The following is a 12,913-nucleotide window of genomic DNA, read 5'->3' on the forward strand; positions in this document are numbered from 1 at the left end:
AGACTATCTGTCTCAATGTTATTCTGAACTCTTTTTAAAAAAATATATAGTAAGGCTTTATAATGAGATAAAACAGTATGAGGAACAAAACTTCCGTCATATTATCACTGAGGGGAAAAATATCTATCTTCTGCAAATAACCATTGGTCAGAACGCAGACAATTATTTCTGTGAAGCAGTATGAACTATTTCACATATATTGCTATGGCCACTTAATTATAGCATATGCTTAATACAAAAAAGGAATGGGAAGGTCCATAGAAAAGGAAAAGCCAGTTCAGTTTCTTTTCTTCATTCCCAGTTGCAGTAGTTTGTTTTTTAATCACTAGGATAGCAAATGGTTCTGCAGGGTTTTGAACAGTTTTTATATAGTTAACTTCATTTCATAAAAGAATAAAATTAATCTATTTCAGCCTAGAGGTGGTATATAGACTGAATAACTACAGCAGTTTCATCCCACTTTAATTGCCTTGGCTTCATCCTATGGAATTCTTAAATTAGTTCTTTGGTGAGGTCTGTAGACTTTCTTTTTCTATCCTTTTCCAGATCACAAATCCCAGGATTCCACAGGATAGAGCCACGGCAGTTAAAGGATATCAAATGCTACAGTTGTTAGTGTGGATACACCCTAAAAACCACATGATTTTTGAATCTCTTATCCTTTTGGTGGAGGGAGTAGTAACTGAAACATCGGGCTATTGTAAAGTCATTGCAAAGTGGGCTCCATGATATGTACGTATACATAAAGGAGAAGGAGTGGAGTATATTATACAGGGGCTAACTGATGCTCATTAAAATGTTTACATACGTATTTCATCGATGCTTGTCCTGCTCTAGAGGAGGCTAGTTTGGGCTTTTCCAGTCAGGGACATAGCCAAGGGGGGGTTCTTGGGGTCCGGAACCCCCCTTCCATTAGAAAAATGAATGGTGCGTGCTGCTGTGCCGCTGCGCCCAAGCCCCATTATAATGGTGGCACTTAGTCTGGACCCCCCCTTCCTAAAATCCTGGCTACGTCCCTGTTCCAGTAGAAATGCTAGAACACTTCAGTACCCCCATTCCACCCCACTCTACAAGGCTTCTTTCAGCAGAGACCAGAGCAGAACACAACAAAAATAAGTGGCCAATGCTACCCCAAGATTGTGGCTTTAAATTTTGCAGGGAAAAAGCAGGAACATAAATGAGAAAACAGGTTCACAATTTACAAGTGTAAAACGCTTTTTTTAAAAAGAGAAAGAGAAAGTCTGGTTTAATTTATCAGAAACTGAAAGAATCAAGAGATCAGGAACTAAATGTCTGACACTGAAATAAATTACTTTAAGAATTCACTACATTGGCTCACTAGGGGAATTGCATTTCCACACATGTTCAAAACTGTACATTACACCTAATGCATTCATATCTAGTTTTGCTGAGGAGCTGAGAAAATAAAAAGATAGCAAGATAGCATTTAGTGTTAAGATTTGTATGCCCTACTTTTTATCTGCAGGAATTTGCACTGAAGGGATAAAGTGTCAGTCAACTGGAATAGCTTCTGCTTCTTACGAGGGAGCCTTTATCTCCTACTACTTTTGGCCAGTCCTTATGGGCTAATGTAATAAACATGAAAATTATAATCTTCTGTTCAGCATCCAAGCAGCACACACCATAAAAAAGAGATAATACGAGATGTGTGGGCAAAGCAAGCAACAGAGAAAGAAAACTGTAAAGCCAGAAATGCCATAGAGAAAGAGGACAGAGAACTTAACACATTAATACATAAATCTATTATGTTTATATTTCTCGTGCAAAGTAGGAATTTACAGATGCTTGCTATAGGAAAGGAAAGTGCTTTCACACATATGGCTACTGTCCTCACATGTGCACTCATTCCAGCATGAATTCATTGGATATCCATAATCTTCAAATACACACATACACTGGTTTTACACTTCTGGTACATGCCCATTATGAAATTAGGGCAATGAGGCAAATGTGAGGCAATGTCAGGGGATTGGTAGGTCACAGTGTCACCCACTCCATCTATATTCATTTTACCCACTTTGTAAAATATGTGAAATGTTCCCAGTGATGTTTTGCTACCATAGTCAGTAAAAGTGGCTATGTACATACATGGTGTTTTGATTATGGATTGGATGCAGATGTAAGCATACTTAGAAAGGACCCAGTGAAATGAATGGGACTTAACTTAGTCATAATTGGCCTAATACCCACTGATTTCAATGGTTCCAGTCAAATCTTTAATCATGAAATTAGTTTAGAAAATTTGGCACCAGGCACCAACTGCATTATCTTGGAAAGAAAGAAAAACCTCCAGTTCTTGAATTTGCAATGCACAGAACGTTCTTACCTCCATTTATCAATTTCTGCTAGGACTGTTTTGGGCTTTTAGTTATACCTGCTTATACTTCCACCATTATAATACTGCCAATACTTAACCTTGCATCATTACAACATTTCATAATCATAATGTCTTTACTGCTATTGTACAATTAATTCCAAACAACCTAAAGGTAAGTCTTAGCTTGAAGACTTACCATAGGTTTTGTTGCTATTGTGTGCCTTCAGGTAGTTTCTGACTTATGGCAACCCTAGGGTGAACCTATCATGGGGTTTTCCTGGCAAGATTTGTTCAGAGTTTGCTTGCCATTGCCTTCCTCTGAGGCTGAGAGAGTGTGACTTGCCCAAGTTGGGCAGGTTAGTGAGTTTCCATGGCCAAGTTGGGATTCAAACGCTGGTCTCCAGAATAATATTCCAACATTGAAATCACTATACCACACTGCTTGAAATTAATCTAAAGTGCTTCTTTTCATTCTAGCCTAGTTTCACTGCCAAAGAGGGTTTTTCTACTACATTTGCTTCTTAAACTGTCTTAAGCAGTTATACTCACCTTGAGTTTTTTGACACTTGTGCATGGATCATTAGAGAAACTCTCAGTGTCTGATATTTCAATTTCTTCACCATACAGGACACCAGTCAGATCATTCCGTACCTGTTTCAGAAAGAAAGAAACCTAAAGTAAATGGGTTGATATCAACCACTAAAAATGTCACTATCTTGTAACAACACAAACAAATGCATACTAAGCTATCATTCAGTACAGATGTTGCATTAAATAATATAAAGAGTAGAACTGTAGCTCCCCCCAAAAGTACTTTGGATATGTGACTGTAATTTAGCTGCTACTCTGCAAAGAAATAGTCAAGTTGCTGTAGTCAAACCAGTACATACAACTATATTGCTTTAACTTCCGTATGAAAAAGTCTTATTTCCTCCTATAACTTACAAACCCTAAATTATCCTTAAAAAATAAAGTCTGAGCCTCTATCACATAATAGAAAACTTCTGTTGAGTCCTTTTACAGATGCATCCCATTTTCTCTCAGTTTTTTTCTAAGACATTAAATCTTTACAGCATACTCAGTATATTAAAAATAAATTTTAAAAATCCATCAATAATAAAATAAATCAAAGGACATAAACTATAATGGGTTCTAAGGAGCCCTGGTGGTGCAGTGGTTTAATGCCTGTACTGCAGCCACTCACTCAAAACCATAAGGTTGCGAGTTCAAGACCAGAAAAACGGCTCAAGCTCAACTCAGGCTTGCATCCTTCTGAGGAGGTCGCTAAAATGAGTACCCAGATTGTTGGGGGCAAATTAGCTTACAATTGTAAACCGCTTAGACACTGCTTAGGCGGTATGAAGCGGTATATAAATGAAGCTTGTTTGTTTGTTTGTTCTAAGTTGTAGTGAAACTATTTAAGCATTCTTGATCATAGTTGACCCAAGCCTTTTTACCGCATGATGCTTAAGATCATGCAGTTGCTTCCCACTTTTTCTCCTATATAGAACAAGCAGATGAATCATACTTCAAGGACAGTAATGTGACTGTATGATCCATGATACCAAAGGGCTAGCTAAGGAGGTACAGGAAAATGACCTGGGGCACTAGTGGGATGTGGACAACAGGTGTTGGGCGGGTGGAAGCAGAATAAAGTGACCTTCTGTATTTTTGGCTAAATTGTTTGGAGGCTTCCTTGTGCATTTTTGTGTGCTTTGGGTGCATATTCTGCATCAGAATATAGAAATAGAAAAGGAGGGAATTTATCAAAGAGAATACAAATGAATAGTCAGTATTTACAGGGAGGAAGTCAGAACAACTAAATCACAGAATGAACTCATGTTTGCTAAAGAGGTGAAAAATAATAAAGATGTGTTGGCTATGTTTGACGCAACAGAAAGAACAAGGAAATTTTAGTGCCACTGTGTGGAGACTGTGATGAAATGCTAATAGGGAACGGAGAAACTGCTCAACATCTACTCATTCTTCTCCCAAAAGGAAAATAGTGCTCAACTGGATGAAAACAGAACAAATGATGCAATAAGAGGAACTGAAGAGGCAAAGAGGTATTACAGTACAGTAATTCCTTTGGTATTCTTACTGCAAATAAATTTAAATCACCAGGGTCAGCTAAACTACATCTAAAGGTAATAAGAGAACATCTAATTATAATATCAGAGGATCTGTTGATAAACTGCATAAATTATTGGAGAACAAGTATGTGGTCTCTTCCAAGTATATGGTTCTATGAAAGGTCCCTGTGGCCTGGAGGGGGACAAATGTTGTCCTTATGTTCAAAAAGGATGAAAAATAAGATCCATGGAACTATCAAACAATCAGTTTAATGTCACTACCAGGAAAGGTTCATAAACAAATCATTCAACAGTACTGAGAAAGGAAAGTTGTAATGACTAAGAGCCTAAAAGGGTTTTTCAAAAGCAAGCCAAGCTAAACTAATCTTACTTCTTTTTTGATAGAGTTACAAGTTTGATAAATGAGAGGAATGCTGTGCACATAGTACAGTGGGTCCTTATTATCTTTATTATTATTATTATTATTAACCTTTATTTATAAAGCGCTGTAAATTTATCTACTGGGGTTTGGTTCCAGGAGCCCCCGTGGATAATAAAATCTGTGGATGCTCAAGTCCCGTTAAATACTGTATAACAACATAGCAAAATGGTGTTCCTTATATAAAATGGAAAATCAAAGTTTGCTATATGGAATTTATACTTTTTAGGGAATATCTTCTAGGGAATAGCTGTGGATGTTTGAATCTGTGGATAAAAAAATCCATGGATAAGGATGATTGATCGTATAACTTGATTTCAAGTGAGGAATTTGACAAGGTACCCTGTGATAATCTTTCAGAGAAGCTGGAAGTATGTGAGCTACATAAGGCAACTGTTAGATGGATTTTGGATAGGTTGACAGATAAAACCCAAAGAGTGCTTACTAATGGTTTATCTTTATCACAGAGAGAAGTGACAGGTGGGGTACCTCAGGTTTGCGTCCTGGGCCCCTTGTTGTTTAACAGCCTTATACTGTACATGACTTGGATGACAGAATAAAAAGCATGCTTATCAAGTTTCCAGATGACACCAAATTAACAGAGTAGCTAATACCACAGGATTCAAAATCAGAATTCAAAATTACCTTACTTGTTTACAGAGCTGAGACAAACTTAATAGATCAATTTCAACAGGGATAAATGTAAGGTGCTAACATAGACAGGAAAAATAAAATACACAAATATAGGATAAGTGACACCTGGCTTGATAACATGTGAAAAATGCAATTTCTAGGCTGCATCAACAGGAGCATAGTGTCCCACTCTATTCTTATTTGGTTAGAGCTCACCTGGAATATGTACCACTCTATTCTGATTTGGTCAGATTTAATCTAGAATACTGTGTACCTTTCTGGGCACTATAGTTTAAGAAAGACACTAACAAGCTGAACTGTGTAAAGATGAAGGTGACTAAGGTCCAAAACATACTGCAGAAATAATCTAGTTTGAGACCGCTTTAACTGACCTGGCTAGTGCTAGGGAATCCTGGGAATTGTAGTTTATTGTGGCTCAAGAGCTCTCTGACAGTTATTTTTCCCTCCTGGCACTCAACTGCAGGAGTAATAAAAGCAGCTCCAGAAATGAAGTGGATTCAAACTTCCTGCACTTACTGCTCTTGACCTTTTTAAAGCTACATATTCAGTCAGAGTAGATGGATGTATACATTTGTGCATGTATACATTTAAACGGTGTTTGATTTCATGAAAAGGTGTACAGTCAAACAATTATATTTTTCTCTGAATCTAAAAGCCTTGAAGTGGCTACACTTTCTTGAAAGATTATAATAGCTCCTGTGCAACCCTTTTTTAAATTTGTCTTTCCAAACCTTCATGCTTACAACAGATAAATTCTACCACTACTCCACCTCAGCCTGAGTTTATTCACTGAGACTCTTACTACATCTTATTGCAAAAGTAGTAATATCATCTAAGGTTTGTGGGGAAGTCACACTTTGATTACTGAACTAATAACTAAAGCATAAGTTATTTACTTTGCTTACTTTATATTTACTGAATACTAGTTGGTATTATTTTAGAGATTTTAATCATCTAATGTTGTTGTTTTAGATTGTATACCACTTGGCAGGTTTTTATTCTTTTTTATTATTTATTTTATTTGACCCTTACTATTTAAAGCACTGTGTAAGCTTTACAGCACTCTATAAATTAATAACAACAACAACAACAACAACTCTGTAGGACACAGTGTGATGCAAAACATGTACTTTCAAGATTCCATCAGTAAAGACTCAAACGTTCCTGTATTTGGCTTTGATAAATTAAAGTCTATGACCACTCTCTGGGGAAAAAAACCAGGCAGACTAAAAATGTTGAGAGTTTTGAAAGCAATGACTAGAAAATTAGAGGGTGATGTATTTTCAAAGAGCAGAAAGTGCAAAGAGCAGTTAGGAAATTTGACAGTCTGGACAGAGATGAGAAAATCATCATTTGAGGTAAAGCAACAAGACAAAACAGGACATTAGATTCCATAAATTCATAAACCAGTTCTGTTTTTTTTAATTATTATTATTCTAGAAATATTTTAGAATACAGGAGGAAAACAGGATTTTTTTCTTTATTATTATAGATTCATGCCTTGGGCATACTTCCCAATGCTCGTTGGAAGAAGGTTACTGCTTATTCAACTATCTGGCCTACAATTTGCACACAGTTCTGTTCTGGCATTTTCATTGCCCCAGAACCAGTTCAAATGTAGCCTATTGAATTCTGGCTCCCAACTTACTGCTGAATCTAAAACAGGATACTAGGTACACTGTATATTCTGCCTCTGCACCATTGCAAAACTTCCAAGGGAGCTTTCTAATGGCACCAGTCTGAGAGAAACTACCACAAAGGCCAGCCAGGACATTACAGCGTTGCTGTTCATTATGGAGCTTTTGTGATATTGCTAGCTTTTGGGTAGATCATAGGTCCCAGAATCAGCAAGCAAAACAAGCATGGCAGTATTAGAGCCTGAAAGAAAATACAGAGATAAGAAAACTGATTGCCATCCACCCCAATCCTACTGGACAAGGGATTATTAATCAAAGACTTATCAAAACTGATTGGACTGTTCACCTTTGTGAGATGTAAACAACAGCCATTTGCCTTAGTACTGGACAGTTTTCAAGACTTAAAGCTCAGGGGAAAACAAAAAGGCTCTCTTTAGTGGAAGGTTCCCAAACAACCACCCTAGAAGGGCCTTATTTAAGGTGAGTTCCTAAACATAATCATTAATCATTTTATCCTCTTCTCACCTATTTAATTTCTCTCACCATCCAAATTATTTACTATTTATAGTGTAATTCTGAACACTATGAAGAACATTGTAAAGCTAACATTTATCATTACAATCACATTGAGCATTCAGCTAACGTAAGAAACTTAAACTTACAACTAGGCTAAAGCATAGCCATGATTTGAACAAGAATCTCCTCTAAACCCTGTCCTCCATCTATTATTTCACCTGTCACTGGATTATTATTATTACGTTTTATTTATAGAGCACTGTAAATTTACACAACGCTTTACATACAATCAGTTAAAAATAGAATACAATAAAATAAGCCTGCCTATGGTGTGCATTTAACATAATACACACTAATACATATTAACATTAAATAATAAAACATAGCAGGTCACAAATAAAAAATAAACCTACAATAACAATCAAGAGTAATAATTAATGGTGATAATTGTGGAGAGAAGGCAGAATAGGCCAATTCTTAGCCAACAGCCAATAGATGTGAGCTGGCGACAGCCAATCAAATTGAAAGCTGGAGAGGATAAATAGTCAGTTAGGTGCTATACAGATGCTGCTCCTTTTTGCCCCTGATTGGAGCCGCAGCAATCTATTACTAATATATATTGGTGGCAGCGAGGGAATAGGAAAACTCCTTTGGGCTGCCACAACAGAAACAGTAAAGGTGCTCTTGACAATTTGGTGGCAGCGGTGGAATGACAAAACCCATGGGGCTGCCACCAAAGAAAAATAGTTGGGTGAGTGGGACTCACCTTGACAATAATATGGTTCACTTTTTGATTAGCTCACTTGCTAATAATTGGCCCGTGTTAATACCACCATGTACATACCTGTTTTCATCTGATTTTAGGACTTCGCTAAGCAGGGTAAGTCCTGACCAGTTCTTGGATGGGGGACCATCAGAGAATAGTAGAGATTTAAAGTAAGGCTAGAAAAGAATCCTGCCTCTGTCCCTCAAGACCCACTGCCAGTCAGAGTTGACAGTACTGGGCTAGATAAACCAATGAACACAAATGAAAGCTAAAGCATTTCCCCAACAGCTAATGCTTATAATGCTAGTTCTAGGGTAAAATCTACAATTCCAGTAACTATTCTTATTTCATCTTATTACCATTGAGGTTTCCCCCAGTGAACTAAAGCTGGATGTAAGTACTGCTCAATAAATCCTTTGTGGCTAGAATGTGTCTGTATTGCGGGGGGAGCTTAATCCCACCAGATGTTGATCATCAGAGATTCGTAATGATTGAGGGCTGGACAGAGCAGATGGTTTGTACCATCAGAATTCTGCTGATTTTTTTTGTCCAGTTAATGATTCTGATGTCTAATTCATTTGTTTATTTTAAGGGGAAGAGAAGGTATTCTGACAGATTTTTCACTTTGTACATATACACACGAAGTATAAAACCATATAAAATCATCATGTTCCCTTTAAAAATGGCTCCAACACATATACATGTGAGAGAAAGGGATTATAGTTTCTGGGATTAATGAAGAAGTATGTCAGTGGAAAGGTTGTTTTAAATCCAATAATGTACGAATCTCAAACAATTTTGCATTTTTATGAAAGTGACATAGTATAGTCACAAACAATATGTGGCAAAAGTAGCTGTACAAGCTTTGGCTGCTATCTACGTGTAAAGAGTTAGGATATAAATATGGAAATGCTGGCTATGTCTTTCTTTGCTGCTGCTGCTTCCCCCCCCCCTCCCCTTGTACCAAAAAAAGGGGGGGGAAGGCAAAGCAGTGATGCCAATAATATTGCAAATAGTACCGTTAACTGTGGACAAAAGACAGGAGGCACAAGGGAGCCCAACCTGAATGGAACAGAGGAAAGAACAAGAAAGAGGGCTAAATGTTTAATATAAAAAAAATCAACATAATGGAATTACACAAAATGGAAATGAAGCATGTGAAGATCTGTTGTGAAGGGCTTTTTAACAGAAAAATAAAAAAGCTGAGAACAACAGAACTAAATATTAATTTATATGAACTAACCTTATAACCACCAATAATACATAGGTTACTGAAAGGAGAGAAATTTGGGGAGAAACTGATCCAGTCATGTACAGTGAAATCTACAGGGGTATGGCTGATATTATAAATAAATAAAAATCACAGGCCTTCAGAACTGATGTTGCACGAACTATGCACACAAATTCTAAGTATAGGGATCAGTTCTGAGCTTAGTATTTTCTCTTTTTATCTGACAAGAAAGGCCTTTGAAGTTTTATCTGATAACATCTTTTTGAAGTTCAGTGTTCTATTTAAGGAACAACGTGCAAACCAGACAGACATGTGAAAATAATTTGAAATAACAGGCCAGACATTTTGGAATCCAATCAATGGAATTGCTGCTTAAACCATATGGCGCATGATCCAGTCTGCAGCCGAGCCCAACAATATAATGACATTTACTCAATTCTTCAAAGGAACAACTCAGCAACAGGCATTCTTGAACCTATGATACACATCCCGTAAGGCAGAAAAGGAAAGAAGAAAAGCAGCACCTCGTGGGAAAAGAGGGAAGGACAAAAAAGAAAGCTGGCCTTTCTATGCATAGAGAAATATCCGTCAAGTGTAGAGGTAATTTCTAAACTCTTTTTTTGAATACCAATACAGTAATTAAGGAGACAGTCATTGTGCAATGGACAGGAGGAGCAGGTTCAGGGAAAGAACTGGGGCACTTTCTTACTTCACAATTATAGTGTTAAGATTCCACTTCAGCTACCATAGCAACATCATTTGTAGTTTGATGAGATTCATGTTGCCAGCCTGAGAATTATAAACACACCTCCCTAAACTGCAAATTCCACAATTCCAACAGATGGATGCACAGTAGTTAAAAGTGAAAGCATAGCACTATGTGCAGTGTAAAAAGGCCCCTGATTATCTAACCACAAACTGCCAGACATCCCTGAAAAGACTTGAAATCCTAATTTGGAGCCGAAATAAATGAATCAAAATTAATCTACTTTACCTCATTGCACCCTACCCTTAGGCCCTCTCCTTTTGTAAGTGTCAGCATTTTGCTAGAAAGATAAAAATAAAAACAAAAAACTCCACTATGCTAAAAATAGTATCTTAAATGGTGGTGGTGTGAAAATCTCCAACAGAAACTATGATTAATCAGGAAAAATTGCTTGATGCATGGCTACTTGTTTTTAAGAACTGTCCTCTCTCAAAAGCTAAGTAAAATTATACCAAAAAAGAGAGGTAAAATTATACCACAAACCATTTTTGAAAAAGAAAAGCAAGTCCCAGAGGGTCTATCAACATTAGAAAAGCGGTCTGTAAGGAAAGTGCTTAAACATTCCCTTAGTTGTTTGTTTTTGTTTAGTTTATACCCACCTTTTCCTCAACAAAGGATTAAAGACAGATGAATGAATGATGAATGGTCCCTACCATTTATTCATTCCAAATGCCCAAGTGGATCCCTGAATATAAGGTCCCATATCTTCTTAGCAATCCATTGGGCTGAGCAGATGGAGGGAAAAGGCAAGCTTACCTCCAGTTCCCAGTTTTGTGGGGAGAAACCACTGATTATACTGCCAGCTCCCACAATGGGTTGAATAATGGGTTGATTGGACAAAATGGGGCAAATTATAACATGCAATTTGTTTTTTCTGTTCCACCCCAAACCCATATACATACACTGCCAGCAGCCACCATTCACCATCCCCCCCAGCCTGCATAGCTTCCAGCCCATTTCACACAACTTGACATGTGAATGGCTGCACAACTGCACAAGTGACTAACTGCCCATAGGGTACATCAGTGCACCAAGTGACACACTGGCACAGCATCATCATGGAGGCCACACATACATGTCTCCTTTCCCCTTTCCTCCACGCCCCCCCCTGTTGTTAATGTTCTTATTAAATCCATTTTATTGAAGCAATCTCCCATATTTGTCATCATTTTGCTTTTTGGGGTGTGCAATGTGTTGTTGGGGTGCAGTTGACCACTCATGCATATGTGAAATCAATTCATGCATGAGTGACAAAAAAAACCTATGGGCAGCAATGGTGCCGGCAGCTCACTGGCCCTTTCCCCCATATCCATACCAGCGCACAGTCTGCATGCTGGTGCAACAGTTTGCACTTTCTAGTTTGATCCAGAGCAAACTTTAGGTTATTTTGCTCTGCTGTTTAGCCCTCGAGCGCAGCTTTGTTCTAGTCTCTCCCCCCCACCCCCACCCCAATTTTGACCACATGCACTGTTCAAACAGGTAGGGTTCAAAGCAAGATGGAAATGCTTTTAGCTCATGCAGACAGCCCCCATGTCTTCACACATGATTACAAGGCAATGACACAGTGTAATGAAGACCACTGAGAAGGCCTTCTCCCTGTTCTCACCCAATGTACCTGTGAGGGTAGTGCAAAGGAGAGCAGCTCCCCAATATCTCAAAAACATTAGCAGGTCCATGCAAGAGAATACAGTACTGTTCTTCAGGTGTCCAGGCCCTGAACTGTATAGGACTTTATAGGTCATCACCTACACTTTTCCTGTTTAAAAGGATGCATCAAGTAACATAACAATTAAAGGGGGGGGGGCACTCCACTCAGAAATAATGCTCCTGCCTAAGGAAGAAGCATTTCTTTGGCTGCCATCACAACAATATCTTATAAATGAGATCTTTCTTCAGGGAAAAGAGACTCCAGCTGTACTAAAGTACATGTTAACACTTTGACCCATGGGATTGCTTTTGCAGGGAAAACTAGACCACTGCTTTCATTTTAATACTACTGGGAGGAAAAACAGTAGTGGGAAGGTGAGGAAAGGTAGCATATTTCATAAGACATTTAGAGAAAAGAAAAAATCAAGTTAAAATTGAGATGGAGATGCTATTGCTTGTGCAGTTCCATCCACAGACGTGTCCAGTGCACTGAGTTTTGAAAGACAAATTTCAGTTATTGTAGCCTTAGAACATCAATAAAATTTCTACCCTCTCAGTTCTTACATTTCTTCACATTTAACATGGTTGAAGAGAAAGGCTGAAGGGTCAAAAAGGTATTCAGTACTCCTTTGCAGAAGGAGGGAGTCCCACTTATCTTTGAAGAGATATTTGTGACGTTTCGCCTCAAGAAATGTTTGGGCCAAAAGAATTACAATTGTTGGAGAAAACATTCAGGGGTAGCTGTGTTGGCCATTTAACAAATACAAACAAAAATCCATCAGTGATATCTTTATTGGCCAACCGAAATGCACAATATACTTGTTGCAAGCTTTCGAAGCTCCATGGG

At 37.9% G+C, this 12,913-nt stretch overlaps 1 protein-coding gene across 1 annotated transcript in view; it reads right to left on the bottom strand.

Annotated features, from left to right (window-relative positions):
- GABBR2 (gamma-aminobutyric acid type B receptor subunit 2) overlaps positions 1-12,913 on the bottom strand; it is a 356,015-nt gene that overhangs the window by 230,551 nt on the left and 112,551 nt on the right. Inside the window, 1 exon segment of the mRNA XM_042464922.1 lies at positions 2,888-2,989. Within this exon segment, the coding sequence (XP_042320856.1) occupies positions 2,888-2,989 (102 nt within the window).

The sequence above is a fragment of the Sceloporus undulatus genome, chromosome 4 (assembly GCF_019175285.1).
Source record: "Sceloporus undulatus isolate JIND9_A2432 ecotype Alabama chromosome 4, SceUnd_v1.1, whole genome shotgun sequence".
In the NCBI taxonomy this organism is placed as follows: domain Eukaryota; kingdom Metazoa; phylum Chordata; class Lepidosauria; order Squamata; family Phrynosomatidae; genus Sceloporus; species Sceloporus undulatus.